The sequence below is a fragment of the Erpetoichthys calabaricus genome, chromosome 7, assembly GCF_900747795.2.
Source record: "Erpetoichthys calabaricus chromosome 7, fErpCal1.3, whole genome shotgun sequence".
In the NCBI taxonomy this organism is placed as follows: Eukaryota; Metazoa; Chordata; class Cladistia; order Polypteriformes; family Polypteridae; genus Erpetoichthys; species Erpetoichthys calabaricus.
In genome coordinates, this window is record NC_041400.2 from 101858865 (window position 1) to 101883741 (window position 24877).

General features: G+C 39.1%; 2 protein-coding genes across 6 annotated transcripts in view; both read right to left on the bottom strand.

Annotated features, from left to right (window-relative positions):
- Positions 1 to 24877, bottom strand: part of c7h5orf63 (chromosome 7 C5orf63 homolog) — a 389765-nt gene that overhangs the window by 255074 nt on the left and 109814 nt on the right. The gene's annotated exons all lie outside the window — the stretch shown is intronic.
- LOC114654597 (E3 ubiquitin-protein ligase MARCHF3) overlaps positions 1 to 24877 on the bottom strand; it is a 120620-nt gene that overhangs the window by 6460 nt on the left and 89283 nt on the right. For all 4 annotated transcript variants that reach the window (XM_028805225.2, XM_028805222.2, XM_028805224.2 and 1 more), the window contains 3 exons: positions 23109 to 23350; positions 17471 to 17675; positions 6616 to 6825 (listed from right to left, as the gene is read on the bottom strand). In XM_028805225.2, coding sequence (XP_028661058.1) covers positions 6616 to 6825; positions 17471 to 17675; positions 23109 to 23293 — 600 coding nt within the window. In that variant the 5' untranslated portion in view covers positions 23294 to 23350. The remainder of the gene's footprint in view (positions 1 to 6615; positions 6826 to 17470; positions 17676 to 23108; positions 23351 to 24877) is intronic.

The window sequence follows — 24877 nt, forward strand, 5'->3', positions numbered from 1 at the left end:
ATGAATGTGAGGGTTCTGGAATTCACAAACAGGAGAGAAGCTTGTCTGAGTGATGTCACCTGGTTTACATACCACGACAGAATGGAAAAGAGAGAAAAAAGCACCAAGATTGTGGTTGAACTCTCTGTACCTATTAACCCTTTGTACAGCGCAATCCCTGTCCAGGCAGCACATTATTATTGGCTGTCATAAAAATGGGCAAGCATGACTGTGTTTAACACATGGCATCCTTCAACATCGGCAATAAGATGCTGCAGATGTTCTATCAGACGGTTGTGGCGAGCGCCCTCTTCTACGCGGTGGTGTGCTGGGGAGGCAGCATTAAGAAGAAACACGCCTCACGCCTGGACAAACTGTTTGAGGAAGGCAGGCTCTATTGTTGGCATGGAGCTGGACAGTTTGACATCTGTGGCAGAGCGACGGGCGCTAAGCAGCGCTCCTATCAATTATGGAGAATCCACTGCATCCACTAAACAGTATCATCTCCAGACAGAAGAGCAGCTTCAGTGACAGACTGCTGTCAATGTCCTGCTCCACTGACAAACTGAGGAGATCGTTCCTCCCCCAAACTATGCGACTCTTCAATTCCACCTGGGGGGTAAACGTTAACATTATACAAAGTTTATTGTCTGTTTTGACCTGCATCATTATCACTCTTTAATTTAATATTGTTTTTTGTATCAGTATGCTGCTGCTGGAGTATGTGAATTTCCCTTGGGATTAATAAGTATCTATCTATCATTAGCTTAAAAGTGTCTAAGGTGAAATTTATCCAATGAACACATACAGTGGATTCAGAAAGTATTTATATTCCATTCCTTTTCTGCAAACTTTATTTTGTTGTAGACTTAATTTTTACATGGATACATTTGCCATTTTTTACCATGAATCTAGGCTTAATTAACCCATAGATGATAAAGTCAAAATCCATATTACTAACCAAGAATGGCAAACCGGAAGCAACGGACGCAGGTACACGGCGATGGACCCAGGAGACGCCTACAGCGCGTGGCTCATAAACCACAACCGAAGTCTGATCCACCACGAACGAAGGAGTCACGGCTCAAAAACGAAAGAGCTCAACTAACGTAAATAAGACATGAAGCAACAACGCGCCCATAGCTAACGACTAATGACACAGCCACACAGAAAAGAGGATTCTGCACTGCACCCCGGAGTCAAACGGAAGACACTACGGAGTCCACAAAGATAGTACGAAAGGCGCAGGTCCACACTACACAGCATGGTCCGGGTAATAAGAATAAACGAACTCTCCGTATTAAACGTACGGCATCCTCACACGTCCAAACCATATAGCATATGTGAATCACATTACAGTGATGCATTATTAACAGTACAACCACAGAAAACGCTCCGTATTAACAGTAAGTGCAATTATCCATATTACTAACGGTAGACAACGAATAACTAATGGAGTCACGGTCACGGCTCCAAAACGATCCAGCTCAACTAACGGAGCTACAAAAACGAGCCCGCATGGATAAAAAAAAATAAACGTAGGCGCCTACAACGCGCGTCTGAAACCGCGGAAGCAAATCTGTGCATTCTCCTCCCCATCAGATCCATTGCACCTCTGGAATACAAACAAACGAGGAATGATAGAGGACATATGCCACAAGCTACATGGAAACGATGATTCCTGCATCAACTGTTAAGCCTATGCACTTAAAGACATTCAGCTGGCTCTAATGCTCCTTGGATATACGTTAGATAACTTCAATTTACCAAATGTTCCAGATTCATTACCAACTCTACATTCAACACCAATAAATCTGCAAGAAGAACAACATATTGCGCAAACTATGATTTCCAGTTTAAATACCTTACAATCTGCTGCTTTTAATAAGATTGTTCTTGCCACAGAAGACGAAAGCCCGATACCCAAATGCTACTTTCTTGACGGCCCTGGGGGAAGCGGAAAGACATACCTTTATGAAACACTTATACATTTCTTTACTGCAAAACAACAGTTAATTATCGCATCAGCTACAGCCGGAGTAGCAGCTAATTTGTTGATAAATGGTCGTACATGTCACTCCTTATTCAAACTTCCAGTCCCAATCACGGAAACATCGGTATCAACTATGAAAATGAACAGTAATAATGCACAAGAAATCCGTCTTGCAAAACTGTTGATTTTAGACTAATGTACAATGGCATCCAGTCATTTACTCAACACCATTGATAAACTTCTCCAAACGTTAATGAATAACAATATTCCATTTGGAGGAAAAGTACTGTTATTAGGAGGAGATTTTTGACAATGCTTAGCTATTGTTCCACATGCCATGCATTCAGCTATTGTTCAGTCCAGTTTGAAATACGCAGACAATTGGCATTACTTTGAGACAATACATTTGGTACAAAACATGCGATGTCCAGATCCAGAATATACCAATTGGTTATTGCAACTAGGAGATGGAAACCTTACCAATACATATGGACTTCACCCAGATATTATTCAGATCCCTCAAGCCTTTATCTGCGACGACTTAGTGACAGAGGTGCTTGGAACAGCAATCACATTAGACCAGATACCACTATTAACACAACGGGCTATATTATGTCCAAACAATATTGACGTTGATTGCATAAATAACCAGGTCATTGCGTTACTTCCTGGAGAAAGCCGCCTCTTTCTAAGTACTGATAATGTTGATTCTGAAGACGAGAATGAGCATCTTAATTTCCCCTTAGAATATTTAAACACTATTAACCCAGCCGGATTACCACAACACAATCTTAACCTTAAAATCGGGACAATAGTCATGCTATTAAGAAACCTTAATACTAAACAAGGTTTATGCAACGGTACACGTTTAGTCATCAACACCATGACAGACAATGTTATTGAAGCAAAAGTACTTACAGGATCACATTCTAACAATACTGTTTTGATTCCTAGAGTTGACCTTACAAGTTCTGACTTGGAATTACCTTTTACACTTAAACGACGCCAATTTCCCATTAAACATGCATTTGCCATGGCAATCAACAAATCCCAAGGACAAACCATGGACAGAGTTGGCATATACCTCTCAGAGCCTGTATTTGGACATGGACAACTTTATGTAGCCTTCTCAAGAGTTCGGCGTTCATCTGACATGGACAACACACCATCTTTACTACAAATGTTGTGTATAAAGAAATATTCCAATAAATCTTTCTAATGTGCCATTCTATGGGTTCTTTACTTCCTTTGTTCATCATATACACCTTTACACTCCAATATATCTCATACATACATCAATGTATTTCGGGTTACCCAACACCAGGGGTTGGCGAGCGAAGCGAGCAGGGGGCGGAGCCCCCTAGTGTTTTCAGAAAGGTTTGCAAATTTAACAAACATCAAAAACTGAAATCTGTCATGTACTGTATATAAGTATTGGGACCTTTGCTATGGCACTCCAAATTATGGTAAGGTGCATCCTGCAAACTGAATTGATGGGATATGCTGTAAATTAAAAACACACCCACCTGTATATATAATAAGGTTCCAAAATTAAAACTGCATATCAGTAGAAAGACCATACAATAAAGTCCATGGAACTCTCCTGTAGACCTCCATTCATCCATCCTCTTCCGCTTATCCGAGATCGGGTCGCGGGGGCAGCAGCTTGAGCAGAGATGCCCAGACTTCCCTCTCCCCAGCCACTTCTTCTAGCTCTTCCGGGAGAATCCCAAGGCGTTCCCAGGCCAGCCGAGAGACATAGTCTCTCCAGTGTGTCCTGGGTCTTCCCCGGAGTCTCCTCCTGGTTAGACGTGCCCGGAACACCCCACCAGGGAGGCGTCCAGGAGGCATCCTGATCAGATGCCCGAGCCACCTCATCTGACTCCTCTCGATGCGGAGGAGCAGCGGTTCTACTCTGAGCCCCTCCTGGATGACTGAGCTTCTCACCCTATCTTTAAGGGAAAGCCCAGACACCCTATGGAGGAAACTCATTTCAGCCGCTTGTATTTGCGATCTCGTTCTTTCGGTCACTACCCATAGCTCATGACCATATGTGAGGGTAGGAACATAGATCGACTGGTAAATTGAGAGCTTTGCCTTGTGGCTCAGCTCCTTTTTCACCACGATAGACCGATGCAGAGCCCGCATCACTGTGGCTGGCGCAACGATCCGCCTGTCGTTCTCGCGCTCCATTCTTCCCTCACTCATGAACAAGATCCCGAGATACTTGAACTCCTCCACTTGGGGCAGGATTTCGCTCCCAACCCTGAGAGGGCATTTCACCCTTTTTCGGCTGAGGACCATGGTCTCAGATTTGGAGGTGCTGATTCCCATCCCAGCCGCTTCACACTCAGCTGCGAACCGATCCAGAGAGAGCTGAAGATCACGGCCTGATGAAACAAACAAGACAACATCATCTGCAAAAAGCAGTGACCCAATCCTGAGTCCACCAAACTGGACCCCCTCAACGCCCTGGCTGCACCTAGAAATTCTGTTCATAAAAGTTATGAACAGAATCAGTGACAAAGGGCAGCCCTGGCGGAGTCCAACTCTCACTGGAAATGGGTTCGACTTACTGCCGGCAATGCGGACCAAGCTCTGACACCGATTGTACAGGGACCACAAAGCCCTTATCAGGGGGTCCGATACCCCATACTCTCGGAGTACCCCCCACAGGATTCCCCGAGGGACACGGTCAAACGCCTTTTCCAAGTCCACAAAACACATGTAGACTGGTTGGGCAAACTCCCATGCACCCTCCAGGACCCTGCTAAGGGTGTAGAGCTGGTCCACTGTTCCACGACCAGGACGAAAACCACACTGTTCCTCCTGAATCTGAGGTTCGACTATCCGACAGACCCTCCTCTCCAGGACCCCTGAATAGACTTTTCCAGGAAGGCTGAGGAGTGTGATCCCTCTGTAGTTGGAGCACACCCTCCGGACCCCCTTTTTAAAGAGGGGGACCACCACCCCTGTCTGCCAATCCAGAGGCACTGTCCCTGATGTCCATGCAATGTTGCAGAGGCGTGTCAACCAAGACAGTCCTACAACATCCAGAGCCTTGAGGAACTCCGGACGTATCTCATCCACCCCCGGGGCCCTGCCATCTCCTGTAGACCTCCACAATCAAATTAAATTGTGGTGAGGCATAAATCAGGGAAAGGGTATATAACCATTTTGTAACGCTTTGAGTGTTTCCAGGAGCACAGTGGCCTCAATAATTGTGAATTGGAAGAAGTTTGGAACCATCAATCTCTTCCTAGAGTTGCCCGTCAGGCTAAACTGAGCAAGCAGGGAAGAAGGGCCTTGATCAGCGAGGTGATCAAGAACCCAATGTTCACTCTAATAGAGATAACCTGTTTGGGGTTTGCCAAATGGCATTTAAATGACTCTGACAACAAGAGGAAAAAAGGGTCTCTGGTCTAATTAAACTTAACTATTTGAGCTAAACTCCAAGCACTATGTCTGGTAAAGACCAGGCACTGCTAATCACCTTCATAATACCATCCCCACAGTGAAGCATGATGGTGGAAGCATCACGCAATGGGGGTGGATTCTCACCAGGTGGGGCAGGGGAAAACAGCTCAGAATTTAGGGAAGGATGAATGCAGCCAAATACAGAGGTCACTGAAGAAAACCTGCTTCTGAGTGCAAACAAACTCATACTGGTGTGACAGTGCATCATTCAGCATGACAATGAACTAAAGTATATAGCTAAGAAAATGCTGGAGTGGCTTCAAGATAGTCTCTGACTATGCTTGATTGGTCCAGCCAAAGCCCAGACTTAAACCCCACAGAACATGGGGGAAACACCTGAAAATGGCAGTTTACCGATGCTTCCCATCCAATCAAACTGGGCTTCAAACGATATTCCAGGAAGAATGGAATAAACTGCCAAATCTAGGCGTGCAAAGCTTGTAGTGCCTTACCTAAGTAGACTCAAAGCTGTAATTGCTGCCAAATGGGCTTCTACAAACTACAGAGTGTGAATACTTCTATGAATAAAATATGTCAGTTTTTGATTTTTAATAAATTTGCAAACCATTTTAAAACCACGTTTTCACTTTGTAAATGTGGGTTTTTGGGTGTAGATTGATGGGTAAAATTGTAAATTTATCCATTTGAAATTAAATCTACAACACAGTAAAGTGTGCATAAAGTAAAAGGGTCAGAATTCTGTCTGAATCCACTGTAAGACATTCATCAGACTATTACAAGCAGAGGTTTTTACATGGAAGGAGACATTTGTTTTGAAAATCAATAAGATGTCAGCCTACAAAAATCTTTTACCTGGACAATGGGCTCTCTGTCTTTGCTTTACTGTTATGTTACTCGATTTTTTTTGCAGAAAAGTGTTACAGGCACAAATACAGGAAACTCTATTAAATGTGAAAAAATGTGTAAATATATCTGAATAGTTGCATTTAAAAAACATCCCTTTAGAGCCGCAAAAAAAAGAGCAAATTGTAAGCACACTTCTTTTAGATGGCTCCAGAGAATCAACTGTTTAATAAAAAAGTAAACAACCAAAATTCGACACAACAGTCACGTATGAGTTACTAGATAAAAACACTGGCTTGTTAATGGACCTGACTTTGCAGTTGCAAAAACACACATTACACAAAAGTTTTTATCACACTTACTAGTGTCCAAAAGAGGTAAATAGTGAAGAGTGCAACAGTCAGTGCAATAAGTCCGACAGCCTCCAGTCTGCTGCTGAAATGAAGGTGATCCACAGCCCCACGCAGACACAGCCAGCCTGAGATGGTTGCCAGTGGGGTTATGAAAAGAAAGCACACCATATCTCCAAACAGAGTCCGTTTTTCATGCTGAGGACCTGGGTTTTGTAACCACTGCAAAAAACAAAATAAATACATTTTTTCCCCATCAAAATCAGACTTGACAGTACAAAGTTTATTGACAAAGGAGAAGAAATCCTTTTTTCCCCTAGAAGCATCAAATGCCTCACTTAAATCTGTTATTTTTTATTCTAATAATTTATTAATCCAATCAATGATAAACTTATTCTGTGACCGTGCAATTTTCTACTGAGTCACAGCCAGCAAGTGAGATTAAAATCTATTTTGCTGTCCTATTAACATAGGCCCACATAGTTTTGTGTTCTGATTCAGTATCAAATGTTTTGTAGACTAAGAAGTGCCAACTAGACATTTCCAAGTCACAGATTTTTTAAATAAGCTAATAATATATCCCTGGTGGGATTTTGAAAAAATAATACTTAATCCTAGAAATGTTTTAACAGTGAGAGTATTTTTTTTTTTCTGATATCTTTCTCAAAACAGCATATAAAAAGGATAGGCCCGTGTGCTTCAGAAGGAAAATGGAACTGGTTCCACTGGCTCAAATAAATGATGAAGCAAATGACCATAAAATTATTCTCTCATTTCTATAAAATGTTACTACTTGATGATTAAGTTGACCTCTGCCTGCTACTTTTAAATGTATACTTAAAGACATGAAACATGTCATGCAAGAAGTTCACTACCAAGGATTCTCCGCAATCTCAAATGCTTCTACGAAATCACAAGATTAAGCAAAGTATGATGTTTAGCTATTAAAATGCATGAGGAATCAATTAATATGGGATGAACGCAAAATAACAAGTAACAGCCTCAAAGCAAAACTTGCTCCATCACCAATTTCGTTTGTAAGGTCATTCTAAATATGATATTACTAGCAGTGCTTGTAGTTGGGTGAAGCCAAAGATAACAAGAATTAATAAGGATTATAAATGGTTTGAGTAAAAAAGGAATTTGTAGCCTTTCATGAAACAGGTTTAATGCCATTAAATCTGATGTGGCAAAGGGCAGTTTCTTATTGCTCACTTGGAAGTATAATTGGTTTTAAGACTTATAGCCAAGAGGTTAAAATTACAGAACTGCATGGCACAATCTTGCTGTAAAATTGTCTTGGCAAATCTCCTGCAGAAATGCAGCAGCCATGCTTTTTGACTGCTAAGTAGCATATGAGGAAACAGATGGCTTGTGTACAAACAGAGCCTTCACTGGCAAATATAAAGCTCACTGGTGGTAATATGTCAACAGTGAATTATTGACATGACAGGAAAGTTTGGAGGGTAAATTAATACAAACACTTTGTTGGCAAACAGCTCTGATATGTTAAGATACTGGAGACAAAACGAATTACTACAACAGACATGTCAATTGGTACAGAATATAAACACAGCTAGCTACTTTACTTAAAACTTAAAAAAACCTTGGATACATTCTTACATTAAAAAATGAATATGAGCAAGAAAATCATCCCTCATGTTTTTCAGTATTTTGTAAACTGGTGCAAGACCAAAGAGAGCTAAAGTCTATCCTGGCAATACAGGGGCACATGGGTTGAAATTGGACAAAAAGCTAGCACATTGCAGGGGAAACTCTAATAAGCACTCCTTACCCTCTCTTATCCTAATGCCCTCCAAATCACACATATCCAGTGTCAGGATAACCTCATATGAAAATGCAAGCATAAAAGATTAAAAGTTATACTTGTAAGTACTAAACAAAAAAATGACTTAAAGGGATTATTGTCAGCTGGACAAAGTGTATATTTAATTTTAATGTGTTTCAACAGTGCTAATTTGCTTAGAGCACATCAGTGTTCCACAAGATCTTTTAAAACTAGTAAAAGTTTTATTAATAATCACTTTCTTTCCTTTTAATGTTTATTTACTTTGTTTTGTTTTGGACAGGAATGAGATTCTGTGAAGAGTCCATTCCATTCAATTAGGAATGAACTACAGGTATCAAAACAAAATATAAGAGAAAGTATAGGCACTTGAATCTTTTTTTTTTTTTTTGCAGAAGTGTGTTTTTTACATTTTATTTTTAGTGTGGAAGATAAAGGCCTCTTCATGACATCTTTCACGTATGCAGTACCATTTTCCATTAGAAAGGGTATTGCATTTGGAAAAAAGATATTACTTAATTGTACTATATTAGTAATTCAATATTTTTTCAATATAAATTTTACATTTTATATATTTCTTCAAATATTGCCATGCAGGTAGGTGACATCTTACTTAGCTTCTATTAACAGAACATGCAAGAGTAAGGTTAATATCATTGTGGCCAGTAATAAAATACAAACCTTCACAATTAACATCTTTAGTCCTAAGAAATAGAGATTATTATATCTCATACATAAATATTGCTGGAATAAATGTGCAGAATGTTATAAAATACTCATAGCATTTGTTGATATACTTTAATTGAGGAAATATCCCTTTGATCAAAATTTCTATGTTATTCAGATCCATATCCTCATCAAAGGTATATTTCTCTTAACCTAGTTCAATTACGGAAAGGCATGCAAAAGCCAATGTCCTGTATAAAATGAAACTTTATCTCACTAGATTTTATTTAGCAACAATAACTGCAAGTAGACTTTTCTTGTAGTAATTGATCAGTCTTTCAGAGGTTTGGAACAGGAATTTAGGATCACACCTCTTTTCATACTGTATTCAATTCCATGACATTTGTGAGTTTTCAAGCATGAACTGCTTGCTTCAGATCCCGCAAAACGTGTCAGTTAAGGTTGATAGGGTCATAATCGTCATGTGTACAAATTATAGTGAAATTCTTACTTACATGTGCAAATCAGCATGTTGTAACTCTCTAAAGCCATGATTAGGGAGTTTTCTTCCTTTATTTAAATAGCTACCTTTCCTCAAAATTTTGCATATAGTACCACACCATTCTATAACTCAAAATTAATGTTTCTTTGCCCATTCTAATGCCAGCTTGTTTGTGTGACTGGAAAAACTGTCTTGTAGCTTGGCAAAACTGGCTTCAGTTTCAGCTTCAACTTCTGGATAGATGGTTGACATTCTTCTAAAGAAATTGTTTAACACGCAAGAAAATATGTGGAAACTTCTGTAGTGTAAATTTGCTCATGATCTGATGTTAGCCATTCATCAAGTAACAATGGCAGTACCATTGACATTGTTGGGGGATCAAGATTCAAGAATTAAAATTTTTTTTATTTTTCAAATATACCCACTCAAGGGTAAAATGCAGCTCAGTGAGCAGCCTGTTCTGTGCAAAATAAAAATATACATCAAAAAGATATAAAATATTAAAGGTGCAAGTAGAGATATGATAATTATTAAATAAGCTATAGTTAAAAATATAAACTATAGATGACTATTTTTGCAATTTTGAGAAATACTTGACAAGATGAGCATTAGGTTGATTTGGGGCAACGTAGCCACATGCATGATCTTAATCATGTAAACTGGCTGTAGAAAGAGTTAGAGGAATCGTACGTGATCCTTGGCAGTATACCTTTTTGTATATAATATCTGTAGGAATAGTAGTGATATCCCCATGATAAACTCATCTGAGTGCATAACTCTCTGTAGTGCTGTGTAGTCCTTATTTGGGCCATTTCCAAACCAGGCAGTGATGCATCCTTCCAGTATGCTTTCAACAGTCACGTGATAGAAGGACTTCAGAACTCTTTTTGACTCTTTGAATTTCTTTAGTTGACTGAGATGATAAGGGCACTGCCTTGTCTTTCTCACCAGAATGTCTGCATGTGGACTATGCTGAGTCACTGCTGATGTTGATTCCCAGGTATTTGAAACACTCCACCCTTTCCTCTGCAATACCATTAAATGAACAGAGGTGCGTACTAAATTCTTTGCTTCTCATTCTCCCTGCTGAAGTCCACTATGAGCTCTCATGTTTTGCTGACATTGATGAAAAGACCATAATGACAGGCCAGCCACGTCATCTAGGTATGGCTTCCCATTGTCGTTGCTAATGAGGCCTACTATAGCTGGATTGGTCACACATTTTACAATGGTGTTTTTTTTAGCTGTACCTGGCTATACAATCATGTGTGTCTAGTCAGTACAGCAGGAAGCAAAAAACACACCCATAAGGGGGGCTGATGTTAAGAGTAAATGGAGCTGGAGGTGTGTTTTCCCACCCTGACTCGATGGGATCTAACAGTTAAAAAATCCAGGATCCATCTGCATAGGGTGGAGCTGAGACCCAAATTCTGTAATTTTGCCGCTAGTCTGGTGGACACAATTGTGTTGAAGGATAGGCTAAAATCAATAAACAACAGCTTCACATGGCCATTTTTAACAATGTCCAAGTGGGAAAGACTGGAGTGTAACCACCTTGGAAATGGCATCATTTTTGAATCTGTTTGTCTGATATGCAAAGTGGAATGGATCCATGTCTTTAGGAAGGCAGAAGCAGATGTGGTCCTTAATCAGACATTCAAAGCATTTCATAACTACCAAGTAGACAGCTACAGGCGTAGTCATTCAGACTGTGTCTGAACCTCAAAACATAAACCACCCCCAACCTCCCACTCTATAGTTTGTCCATTAGTACATGTTGGTCAAAGAGAGTTCCATTATTCATTGACCTCTTGGGGATTATCCAAGTGCATAATCTGATCCAAGCACTAGTGATTAGTGGCTTCTGCCTTACAAATTGACATGGACCCATTATTCAGTGTGTTTTTGAATACAGAGTCATGCAACCAATGTTAGCCAAGGTAAGATGTGACTGACTATCCCCATTTGCTATTTTAGAGTTTTTTTTTTACTTTATGGAAACTTTTACAAATAGCTTTAGATGAGCTTTTGGCAGAATGGCCATACCTGGGAAGACTGCTATTTCAAAATTCTTCTACTTTAACTGTAAACCTTTTTTGTAAACGTCTAGACTGAGAGGACTATAGAACTACCCCCAAAAGATTTTACCCATAGATTTTAACAACATTTTGGATGGTAACAATATTTTAGATTGTATAATAATGAATTTCTGGAAAGTATGTGCTGGCAAAGGTTGTCAGATTTCTATTTGGTGGGATTTGGGTTAAAACAGGTCTGAATGTTATCTATGTTGGTCAGCTGACATGATGCAACAACATTATCACATAAGAAACTAAGATATTTCCATCCATCCATCCATTTTCCAACCCGCTGAATCCGAACACAGGGTCACAGGGGTCTGCTGGAGCCAATCCCAGCCAACACAGGGCACAAGGCAGGGAACCAATCCCGGGCAGGGTGCCAACCCACCGCAGAACTAAGATATTTGTTTCAGTCAAATGCCATACTCAAACTCCGATATATTTCAGCAAAGCCCACATAAGGACCGGACCAAATTTACTGTGAAAAATGTGCAACAACAATCAGATAAGAACTGTGGTATTTTGGGACTGAAAATTCTCATGGTGCCACAGAGGATGTCAAATGGTGCAGCCATCTTGAGAAGCCATGTAGAGTGTGTGTAAGTCAGTGAGAGGGAGAAAGAGGGAGATGATCAAGCAACAGCAGCACCCGTAAGACCCACTCTGCTGTTTAAATTCATCATCCTGGGTAAATGGGTACTGTAAGTTTGGGAAAGATCCTTGCTTGGATCTGCTGGATTTGGAGGGAGTGTGATGAATGGTCTGTGGTGCAGGGCACTTTTTAAATACATAGTCATATCTTGGGTAGTGAGCAGGCTCAGAATGAGGTGCGGGTGAACATGAGTGCATTTCACTCAGTTGTTAATTGGGGCACTTGGCCGATCATGCTGCATACACGTGCGGAGGCAGGCGTATCGGTCAAGTGCCTCAGTTGTACCTCAGGTGGAGAGGCGTGTTGCACCTGTACCCTTTTAAACAGGCAAGATAAAGGAGCCTGCATGAGATGGGAGAATGAAAAAGAAGATGAAATGAAAAAGAAAGATAGCGGAGATTAATGGAGAGAAAGAAGAAGGCAAGAATGAGCAAGAGAGAGAGAGAGAGAGAGAGATACAGTATGGAAGCAGGCTGACACGAATGGAGCCCCGGGGATGAAGCAGGTGCTCAAGAGGGAGCTGAAGGTCCTGCTATGCAACTAAAGATCAGGAGCAACCACAATACTTCGGAGGACTCCCCCGCAAGGCCGGAGAGTGGCAGCAGGAGTCAAAGGAGTGGAGACTCAGCAGCACTCCGTGGAACACCAAGGGATGGGCAGCGGGGACATGAGCAGGAACTGAGGATAGTAAGCACCTGTTAGAAAATGTCTCTCCAGGCTGTGAGACCTGATCAGGGTAAGACAGGGAGACATCAGTTTTAAAAGGATGCACAAGGGCTCGGGAACATTAGAGGATATCTTCCAGCATAAACTTTAACCTTGCTTTATTGGATTTCATTATGTATGCACTGTTTTATAGATTATTTATTGAAGATTTTGAAATGCACTGCACTTTTGAACATTGTTTTTGGAATTATTTTAATAAAGGCACAGTTCATTTTGCACCTACCCCTAATCTGGATGTATGTGTCATCATTTGCCTGGCTCATCTTGGTTACAACTATCAACGATTCAGGATCAGGAGGTTCCCAGGAGGAACAGGTAGTGTGGAGCCGACCTGGACCGTCACAGAGAGTGAGTGCAGATGCTGTTCCCTCGTTCCCCAAGTCGAGCCAGTGATGTGAATGTGTAGGCAGTGGATGCAGCAGAAAAGGAGCTACAAAGAAGGAGCTGTGGATGATGTAAGCAGCTGCATTAGAGAATGGCCAAAGAGATGCTATCCAGTAGACTTTCCCAATGAATTAGGCTCCTAGCACCAGTGATGATACAAATTTAAACTAAATAATGCCATAAAAACACATAAAATGAAGATCTATCAACAAATTATTTTATCATACAGTACAACCACCAAATGACAATACTAAGAGATATTTCCATATAAAAATCAAGCGCTCAGCACTAAAGGCAGAAATGCACAAGAATATTCAAATATTTCCTATACTGTTCAATGGGCAAAGTACTAAATAATATTCTGTAAGTAATCAATGAGATTATAATTATGTGGACTACTCAAAATAGCAAGATGTGCTTGTGCTTAGACCTCAAACTGCTTCACAAAAAAAAGGTCAATCAATGGGTAACACAACAGGCCATTAATCTTCAGGCCACAAGACAGAACTCAAAAGCTCAGGTTGCACCTGTATACACATTAGCAAAGGTATGCATAGGATACTACAGGTTCAAAGGTCCTACCAGAGTAACCCAGAAACTTTGTGCAAGAGCCACAAAGAAAATTTCACATATAAAAGAAATATTTTCAAGATAAGAAATTGAATTGAACATATTATGAAAAATTAGGAAAATGTCACTATGATGACCAATTTTAGCATATAATTACTGAGGCAAGAATACCACTTATTTAATTTTTGCACCAGAACCACCAGCTGGAAGATGGGGAACAGTGCTCCACTTGCCCCTAATGCAGAAACAACACTGGAGGAGACAAATACTTTTACATTGCATTCACTTAAAGTGTAACTGATGGAGGATGCACATAAGGTTCAATTCACCTAAAACTGTAGTTGGAAATGTATCCATATTTCTAGCCCTACAATGATGAAATGAAAAATGCAGCCCTTTGACAAATAAAAGCAGAGTCAACAATGTAACTATAAATAACTAAACTATATACTAAACATTATTTGTACTATTAGTTTTTAGCAGTCAAACTGTAATGAATGTACATCACTTAACTTGCACGATCATACACCATTAGTGGGGACAGACTACTATAAGGGTGTAAAATATGGTCAAAAATAATTAGCTTTAAAAAACAAAATGTACCGTAATCTTCTTATATAATATGTTACTATGGCTGTCCGTTTGTCTGTCCAGTATTTTAAATCACCTGTAACTCACAAACCGTTTGACCTATTGACCTGAAATTTGGTACATATATACTACATGATATTTACTATCCGCTTTCAGGGTGATGATTGACCTCCAAGGTCAAAGGTCAACCCAGGAAGGCGAAGGTCAAAATCAAATAACCTGTAGCCGGAAATTCGGTACACATATATTACGCTGAAACTCTGAGCTACAGCTTTATATTAAAAGCAAAGAGGTTTGGAATTATTACTCTTTTTATTTTTATTATATTTCATTGTAGAATCAACTCTCGGCGGCCAGCAGGGCGGCTGTGTAGCATATGCGTACGGGCGCTGTTCTCATCCCTACCACCTTCGCCGTCACTTCCCCTACCTCTTCATATCTTAAATCATTCTTGAGGCAGATTGAAGACTTGAGTGCCAGCTTAAATGAAAAATTAAGGAAAACGTACCAAGTAATTGCAACACAAAAACTGACTTAATCAGTTTTAATACAAAAAGATGCAGACGAAAGAAGAGAAGAAGTAGGCCACTAGGGTGGATAAAAGAAGAGCTGCTCAGGAAGCAGCAAGAGCATCAACCTCTGAGCAAACGATTGCTAAACGTAAAGAGAAAGAGTATGAAAACAAGGAATGCTTAAGTCAAGTGCATTCACTGCATGTTATCATGCCGTGTGCCGTTACTGGTAATATATAACGCTTTATGTAAACTAAAAAAAAAATTTTTTCAATTAAAATGAGGCAAGTGAATGTACACATAATTAGATGCCTTCACTAAGTCTAGAATTTTATTTTTAATAAATAATATGAAAAAAAAATCTGGATTATTGTTTTTAAGTTACAGCCTGCTACTTTAAAAGTGCTCTGTTAAAACACTGCAGGAAATAAAGATGCAGACACTGACTAATCTTAGTACAGCTTCTGCTTCCTGTTACATCAGAAGCTCTACCTGGATTCAGTGAGAAGATGTGTGTTGACAGAAACAGATACAAATTGCCTTGGCAGTGTTACAGAGGCCATCAAAAATTGTGAAATAAATAACAAAACTAGAAATGATGAAAGCGGAAACCAGCTGCAATCTGCTTGTTGTATTATCTGCTTAGGAGTTTTACTATAAGATAAGGTACGATTTAGCCACACACATGACTAAAATGTCACTTATAAAGTGACAATATAAAGGACAGACTAAGCTGACAACAAAAGTGTGGAATTCTCAACACATTCAATGATAGTGTCTGCTAAAAGTTTTAATGAATTTATGCAGCGCTTATTTAAAATTTGGTGGTACTTGTTGGCAGGTGTCCCAACTTAATACTTTGTCGTATGGAACATAATTTAGTGCAATGGCTTGATATCAGCAGGCAGAATGAATGGTTTGGAACACCCAACAATGTGGGATTTAAAATAAAAAAGGCCACTACAACCCTCTAGACTGAAATTCACCAGAAGACCATAACAATGTGGAAAATGGCCGGCCGTGTATCCCAGCCAATACCCCCAGGCCGCCAGATGGAGCCCTCCCTGTAGCATGGAAGTGCCCCGAAGACCAGCAGGGAATCCTGGACAATGGAGTTTTTACTCCCAACCCTGCTGGATATCGTGGGGCCCACCAGAGGACGCTGCAGGGAGGCTCAAGGACTTGCGTATGCCCTATAACCCGGAAGTATGTCTTAGTCACAGCGACAGAGGAAATTACGTGCTTCCGGGATGAAGAAGGAGAGTTTTTATCCGACCCGGAAGTACTAAGAAGTCATGTGGACATGGGGTTCGGGAGCACTTCTAGGTCATGGACTATAAAAGACTGTGTGAAACCCCAGATGAGCGAGCTGAGCTGGGAGGAAGGGTGGCAACGCGTCTGGGAGTGCAGGATTGAGTGTTAATATTGTAGTTGAGAAGTTTTGTGTATTGTATGAGTAGTGTGGAGTGGAGGGTGCTTAGTGCACGGTATTATTATAATAAAAGTTTCAGGGATATTTCAGAGATATTCAGGGAAAACACAGGAACAGAATATTTTATGAGAAATCAAGAGGAAACACGAGAAAAGGATAGACACGAGAAAAGCTTGTGAAGGAAAATGAAAATAATGTCCCATCCATCCATCCATCCATTTTCCAACCCGCTGAATCCGAACACAGGGTCACGGGGGTCTGCTGGAGCCAATTCCAGCCAACACAGGGCACAAGGCAGGGAATCAATCCTGGGCAGGGTGCCAACCCACCGCAGAAAATAATGTCCCTAAAAAGATATTTACAATATGTTAAAGAATAATGTAAAGAAATTGAATTGGAATTAATAGGGAACACAAGGATAGAAAATATAGGTTGAATCCTCGCTAGTGACAGGTGTCTCAAACAGTTTTCATAAACTTAACTGATATACCATATACTAAATTGATTGATATATATTGCAAAGAGTAGAAACACTATTAGTTATAAAATGAAAAATTATAAACATACTTGCTGACTGCCGAAAAATTTATTCTTTTCTCACTGCTGCTTAGTGCAAAGCAGGTAACATACACTGTAGCAGTCACAAGATAGGAAATTAGAGTGGAGGCATTGATTGCAAGCAGTCAGAACCCATAAGAGCTCAGGTTGCCTGAAAAAAAAATCGAACCTTTTTTTCAGACAAATAGGCCATTAGTAGGATAAATTATGAAACCAAATTAAAAGTAAAATTAAAATAAAAAAAATTAACTGATGAATCTTCTGGCATTGAAATTTATTTGCAACTAATGCATCTTACAAAAGGACCTAATTTGAGAAGTGCACAATTTTGAGAATGTGCACCAGATGGGCACTTCAGGGAATGGAAGTAGAGTCATCCAGCTTACCTCTATTAGTGGCCTTGGCTTACGCTCCACTGCAAACTTGAAATGGCAGAGCTCACAGAAGCTAGTATTTGAGGCTGACAGCCAATGTTCGAGGCAACTACGGTGGATGGTCCCTAATGTGCCTGTGCACTCACAGGGTGATAGTAGGTCTTCCTGACAGCTGCCTTCATGGCATATTCTGCACATTGGTCTGTCATTGAAGGGGCTGCATTTTCCCCACAAAAAAAAAAAAAAAAAAAAAAAAAAAACAGTTACAAATGCACAAAATAAAATTCAGCATAGACATTTCTACATGCAACATAAAGAGTATCTTTTGACAGTTTGGCATTCTTGAAAGAACTTATCAACATCACAATAATATAAGGATTTATTTGCCCAAAAATTATTCATACTGTAATTAAAAAATTAAACAGATTAGCTGAATGGACATTTTACAGTCAAACATGTGAGTAGTTTCTCAGAGCTGCATTTTCGAGGGAAGCAAGTGAGCAAATGGACTGACAGGCGGATGCCCACCGTTCACGTGTGTAGAATTAAAGTACTACTACTAAATCTTTGCTAAGATTTTATATTATGAATACAATTCTGAGCTTGCTCTGTGGGATACAAATCAAAATATCCATAATATTGCCTGTACATAAACAGGAAAAATTATGATAAAAATTAGATTTTTACAACCTAGGTTTCCTTAATATTAAATACTAAATAACCTTGTTTTTTGCAGGCATAATACTTTGTAAATAGTTTATATAAAGCCAGTTTTTCAGAAACTTTCATTAGAATTTAATTTTATAGGTTTATAAGGTCTGTCTGTACTGTAAGACATAATTTACATTTACAGAGTAATTTACATGCAACAGGTTTCCATTCTCCGGCACCATGGTTACTGAGTATAACTACCTTACCTTGATACGTCTGTCTGTACTGCTGTATTACTTTATAATGCTCTTTTCAAATTAGAAACCTGATAGATGGAATTTCTGTAAATGCACTTACACATATCTCCATATAATTTATATAATAAGCTAGAAATTGAATCCTGAAAAATGAATAGCTTTTCAGAAGAATAAATCTTTATTAATACATTATTGGGTCTGATGGCTGCCACTTTAAACCAAACTAATACATGTCTGATGTTTCTGTCTACCTGTTTTGTGACCTGGCACCAGAACATTCTCTTTGCCTCCTCTCTCTCTATATCCAATTCTGATCTTTCTTCCTACCTCTGGCTAGTCGAGTGCTATACTTAATGGAGGACTGAATGAGAAGTAATTTTAAGCACCTTCCAAGTTTCACTTCCTGTCTGGGAAAAGAATCACATTCAAGGGCTGGTGATGGCCATAAAAAGTGCACCAGGGTTGAGCTCCTGCTACAGGCCCTAAGTGTTTTTGCACCCCAGAGGCATCAGAAAGCTTTAAAGACCCTTAACTCTTTTCAGGCAAAGGGTAGTGCAACCCATCAGAATATACAGGTGCATCTCAATAAATTAGAATATCATTAAAAAATGTATTTATTTCAGTAATTCAAAAAGTGAAACTCATACATTATATAGATTCATTACACACACAGCGATATATTTCAAGCGTTTATTTCTTTTCATTTTGCCGATTATGGCTTATAGCTAATGATAACCCAAAATTCAATATCTTAGATAATTAGAATATTGTGAAAAAGTTCTCTTGTAGACTCATGGTGTCACACTCCACTCAGGTAATTAACCCAAAACACCTGCAAAGGAGTCTTGAGCCTTTAAATGGTCTCTTAGTCTGGTTCAGTAGGCCACACAGTCACGTGGAAGACTGCTGACTTGACAGTTATCCAGAAGGACCACAAAAGCCACAAAATGCCATTACTAAAGAAGCTGTCTGTTATCCAAGCATATTACTGGAAAGCTGAGTGGAAGGAAAAAATGTGGCAGAAAAAGGTGCACAAGCAACAAGGATAACTGCAGCCTTGAGAGGATTGTGAAGCAATGTGAAGCAAAAGAATCCGGGACATGGACTACAACTGTTACATTCCTTGACTCAAGCCACTCCTGAACCAGAGACAACATCAGAAGCATCTTACCTGGGCTAAGAAGAAAACGGACTGGACTGTTGCTCAGTGGTCCAAAGTCCTCTTTTCAGATGAAAGTAAATTTTTCATTTCATTTGGAAATCAAGGCCCCAGAGTCTGGAGGAAGAGTGGAGAGGCACAGAATCCAAGTTGCTTGAGTGTGAAGTTTCCACAGTCAGTGATGATTTGGGGAGCCATTTCATCTGCTAGTGTTGGTCCACGGTGTTTTATCAAGTCCAAAGTCAGCGCAGCAGTCTACCAGGAAATTTTAGAGCACTTCATGCTTCCCTCTACTGACAAACTTTATGGAGATGCTGACTTCATTTTCCAGCAGGACTTGGCACCTGACCACACTGCCAAAAGTACCAATATCAGGTTTAATGACCATGGTATCATTGTGCTTGATTGGCCAGCAAACTCGCCTGACCTAAACCACATAGAGAATCTATGGGATATTGTCAAGAGGAAGATGAGAGACACCAGACCAAACAATGCAGACGAGCTGCAGGTCGCTATCAAAGCATCCTGTGCTTCCATAACACCTCAGCAGTGCCACAGGCTGATCGCCTCCATGCCACGCCACATTGATGCAGTAATTCATGCAAAAGAAGCCCCAACCAAGTATTGAGAGCGTACATGGACATACTTTTTAGAAGGCCAATATTTCTGTATTCAAAATCTTTCATTTTTTATTGGTCTTATGTAATATTCTAATTTTCTGAGATACTGAACTTTGTGTTTTCATTACCTGTAGGCCATAATCAGCAAAATGAAAAGAAATAAACACTTGAAATAAATCACTCTGTGTGTAATGAATCTATATAATATATGAGTTTCACTTTTTGAATTGTATTACTGAAATAAATTAACTTTTTGATGATATTCTAATTTGTTGAGCTGCACCTGTATATACAATTGAAATATTCAGGTAATTATAAATGAAAACTCAACAGAAAGAACTACATGTATACTAAAATACACACTGACTCGGCACCTGTGTTTTTATAATCAGCAGCTAAACTGTTGTCTCAAGATGAAGTGTTCCACTAATGCTTCAGGTCCACACATTAAACTGTGCTAAGAATGCTAATGTTCTTGAATCTTGAGAAGTCCACAGGAGCACCTTAAAAATTCATGCACAAACAGGTGGAAGAAATAAAACCAATCAATGGAGTGCACATTAGTTAGTGAAGCAATTTATTAAAGGGGAATCTTGTTAATGCTGACTGTTAAAACTATTAATAATACAAGAATTGCTGGATGGAAAACCTCTCAAAAACAAAAACAAAAAAAAAAGATTTAGTTGAAAGTTATACAATGGCAGCACAGATCAGTTTAGTCTGTGCTCTGTATGGCACAGTGATGCATTATTGTAATTTCCAACAGAGCTTTTCAGCTACTAAGTTACTCTGCCTATCAAACCTCTTTCTGAATCGATATCAGTGCCATAGATTTCTAACTGATATTACTACTCTGGATTATTGGCATCTAAACAGATTTTCAACATTAGAACAATCTTGAGACGAACAAAGACCAACAAAGCTTATCCATTATTCAGACAAGGGCTGAAGTTTTTGGGTCCCACGCCTATGATAACTGATTGCCTTCTCAAAAATACCCAATATAATATTGCTCCCAGTATACTTCTCTTTTGTGTGTGTGTGTGTTCTTTTTTTTAATCCTTAGTCCTTGTAGGAACTTGTGACAAACCTAGCAGAATTAGGTATAAAATCGTAACCCAGCCTGCAAGGATGAATGCATTCATCATCAACCAAGTTATATTTCAGAAAATAACATACACATCATTGAGATGTGGGAATAAACAGGAATGCCTGGAGAAAAAACACATTTACATGGGGAGAATATACAAACTGCACAAAGGCAGTAATTGGGTTCACTGAATTGTTGTGCTTATCACTCTTCACCAGTGATGTAAAACTTACTTCCCCATTATTCTGACCACAGAATTGGCTCACAGCATAAAATATAGTTTGCTGGTTTAGGTTCTGTTAGAGCTTGCTTGAAAATGGTAAAAAAAAAAAGTGACATGACTTCTTCACACAACTGGCTTTTTAACTAAAAGTGCTTCTGACTACTTTGTTCTTTAAACTTTAATGACAACATTCAATTATTTTAACAATGTATAAAGCACAGTTAACTATATTAAGAAAAAAGCATTAAAATCAGTAACATTATTATATATTTGGTAGCTATTATCCAAAGTGATCTTTAAAGATCAGGATATGTACAACTGTTTAGAGGCTTTTTTTCCGCATTTTGAGCAGAGACGGTTTAGGGTGGCATAGTGAGTCAAAGGTGACAATTGAACGGCAACCTTGTTGTTTATTATTCAGTGCCTTTGCATGCTACACCACACTATTTACCAATTAATAACATAATTTAATATAAAAATGCACAAATGTTCCTAAAAGCACGATTGTTCAAAAAAAAAGGACAAAAACAAACCTCTTACCTGGGCAAGTTTCAATGTTATTAGACTTTATTGAACAAGTTTTTTACGGTTTTAACAAGACAAATTCTGTAGCCTTTTAAAGGTGTATGACATGTTTTGTAACTAAAGGGATAATAAAGCGTAATACATATATTTTCATGAGGGACCGCTTGTGGGATGGCATGACCACCTGTAACATTCTCAGAAATATATTTCTTCCATGCTAGGTGAATGGATCTTCCATTGAGTTTATTAAATAAAGAGCTGGCAACTCTCACATATGCAAAGTTAAGTCAGTTTTCTGCAGTGCCTTTATTAATTAACTGTTTGCTGGACACACTTTATAATCAGAAAGTGGTGATAACTTCTCTGACAGTTAATGCCACAGTGCCTATAAATGAAGTCCATTGACAAACCAATGCTGCTCTTTTGCCCCAGATGTTTTGGGGGTGGAGGGGCGGTGGGAAGTTTATGTCTGCCTTTGATCTGTCAAACAACTGACAAAAGGCTTCCTTCATGCATATTAATTAAAGAGTTAAAAGTAAAAAAATGATCGTAGGTCTTATTAAAAAATATTAACATTCCTTATTACAGTCAGAAGGGGAAAAATCAGGACAATTTAAATGCTATAAAATGTAGGATGCTTTTAACTCCCCCTATACAATGAAGCCACACGTAAAATAGCAGGTCAATGTAGACTCTCTCATACAGATTGTGATGCCTTTTGCTTGAATTGTTTCTCTGTGTTCTGGGTTTTGCTGAGGGACTACTTAATATAGATTCATTTTGTGCACATAACTTTCTTCATTGTTTTGCTTTAAGTAAAACTAATAATCTATTTTTTTTAATTCAAAGCACATTTTTCTGTTTGTAAAATATAGTGAGTTTATTAATACACAAAAAACTGTTTCAAGGCATCATTCATTACAATTACAAACACAAGCAGCTGCAATACTCCAGTATAACAATTACATGTAATGTGATTAGTGGATTGGACCTTAATGAGCAAAGCTTAAGTCCTGTAACTGACATTGGCACATTCGTGAAACAGAAAAACAAAGCACTGTTCTTAGCAGATTTGCTAAGCAGACACACACACTGCTTTCTGTTTTGCTAGCCGCCCAACCTTACCTCTGTGTCACAAGAGTCCTGACTACTGTCGACAGCAGTTGTCCATCCTTGGCTGAAACTTGCATGACATACTGCGGCTGTTCATTCACAAGGCAGTTGGGTTCTTCAACTGTCTTTCCTGGAGCAGCAGAGTCAGTGCAGTGTGTCGGGACCTCAGGCAGAAAGCTGCAGCGGCTGGTTGTCATGGCAGCAGACAGCAATTATTTCACTGAAGTCTTGCACTTTCACATAGTGTTTCCCATCTGAGGATATATACACACAGACACACATTTACACAAACATCATTAATATGTTTTTCCTCATGCAGAGAATGATAATGACTGCTTAACTGCATTACTTTATCCATCCAGCGACTCTGCTGTAGACAAATTAAAAAAGGCTTGCTCATAATTAATTGATGCTGACAAAAAGGCTGTTTTGTCAGGGGTGGAATTTGTTACAGACATGTAGCTAACATGCATTAAACATAACATATTAAATAGAAAACGGTTTGTTAATATTTCACGTGAGGACCTGTGACCACTAATACAAAAAAATGAAAATATTCACTTTGATTTAATTATTCAACCCTGATTATAAATTCATTTTTTAATTTTCAATCCCCTCCTCCTCCTTAAGGGTAGGTGAATGACAGAGTCTGTCCCAGACATATTGGGAGAAAACCAGTAGTCAAACACTACAGGGCAGGCACCCTTCCCCAGACTCACTGATACTGGACCAACTTAAAATCACCAATTAACTTAACTTGAACATCTTTATTCTTCTTCTTTAAAAATATAAAATAAAGCTGGTGTATTCAACGTAAAATGCAAACTCCACACAGACAGTTATCACACCGGGATTCAAACCCAATCCCCTGGAGCTTTGAGGCAGCCATGCTCAACCCTTGGTACTTGCAATCAAAATTTAAGTTTTATGTTAATTTTATGAAAAATGCTCATTTAAGTATCTTGGTAAAACTTGCAAGAAAGCTTTAATTATTGCAAAGAAGGTTTCACTTACTTTGATAGAAACCTGGATTGTTATATATTTTTACTGGGTGAATGGTAGCTACACAGTGAATAGCAGTAGAAAGAATCAAGCCTTATAATGATGGGAAAAACCAAACTGAGTATTCCTCCTGGAATGTACCAAATGATCAAAAGTTCAAAAAACAAATTTTCACATTCTGCTTAATAAAAAAGCATATACGTCAACCCAAATACTTGTGGGTGCACGAGTAGTGATCTGAAATTTTTAAGCCTGACCTAACAAGACAAACAAAGGTAAAACCAAGTTTTATTTTTTTTTTTAATAATCCACATGAAAAGAAGCACACTTGATTGTAACAGTCACAAAGCTGATCTATGCCACTCACATAAGGGGTCTTGCTTTGCTTTGTTTTGCAACAGCTCTTTTGTGACTGATTTGATTTGTTCATCATTGCCTTAACACATCCCATGGAAGTGTCCCTTCAGTACTGGAAAACTGCTAGTAATCCCAAGGAGCCAGACCCGGAGAATAGGGTTGATGTGACACCTCTCTGAAATCACAGTTTAAGTCAATAGAGGCATGGTCATGAAGGATGGCTGACAGGTTTTTTTGTGCATATCCTTGAAAGACTGTCGCAAATGCCAAAGCAGAACATAATTTGTGTGCCTTTTGAGTGATGTAATCAACATAGGTTATAGCCTCACTTTCATAAAAAATGTGCACTTGATCTTTCCAGCACTAGCTTAGACCATGCATTTCTTAGTATCGGAGATTTATCATACTTCCATGGTTTCTGG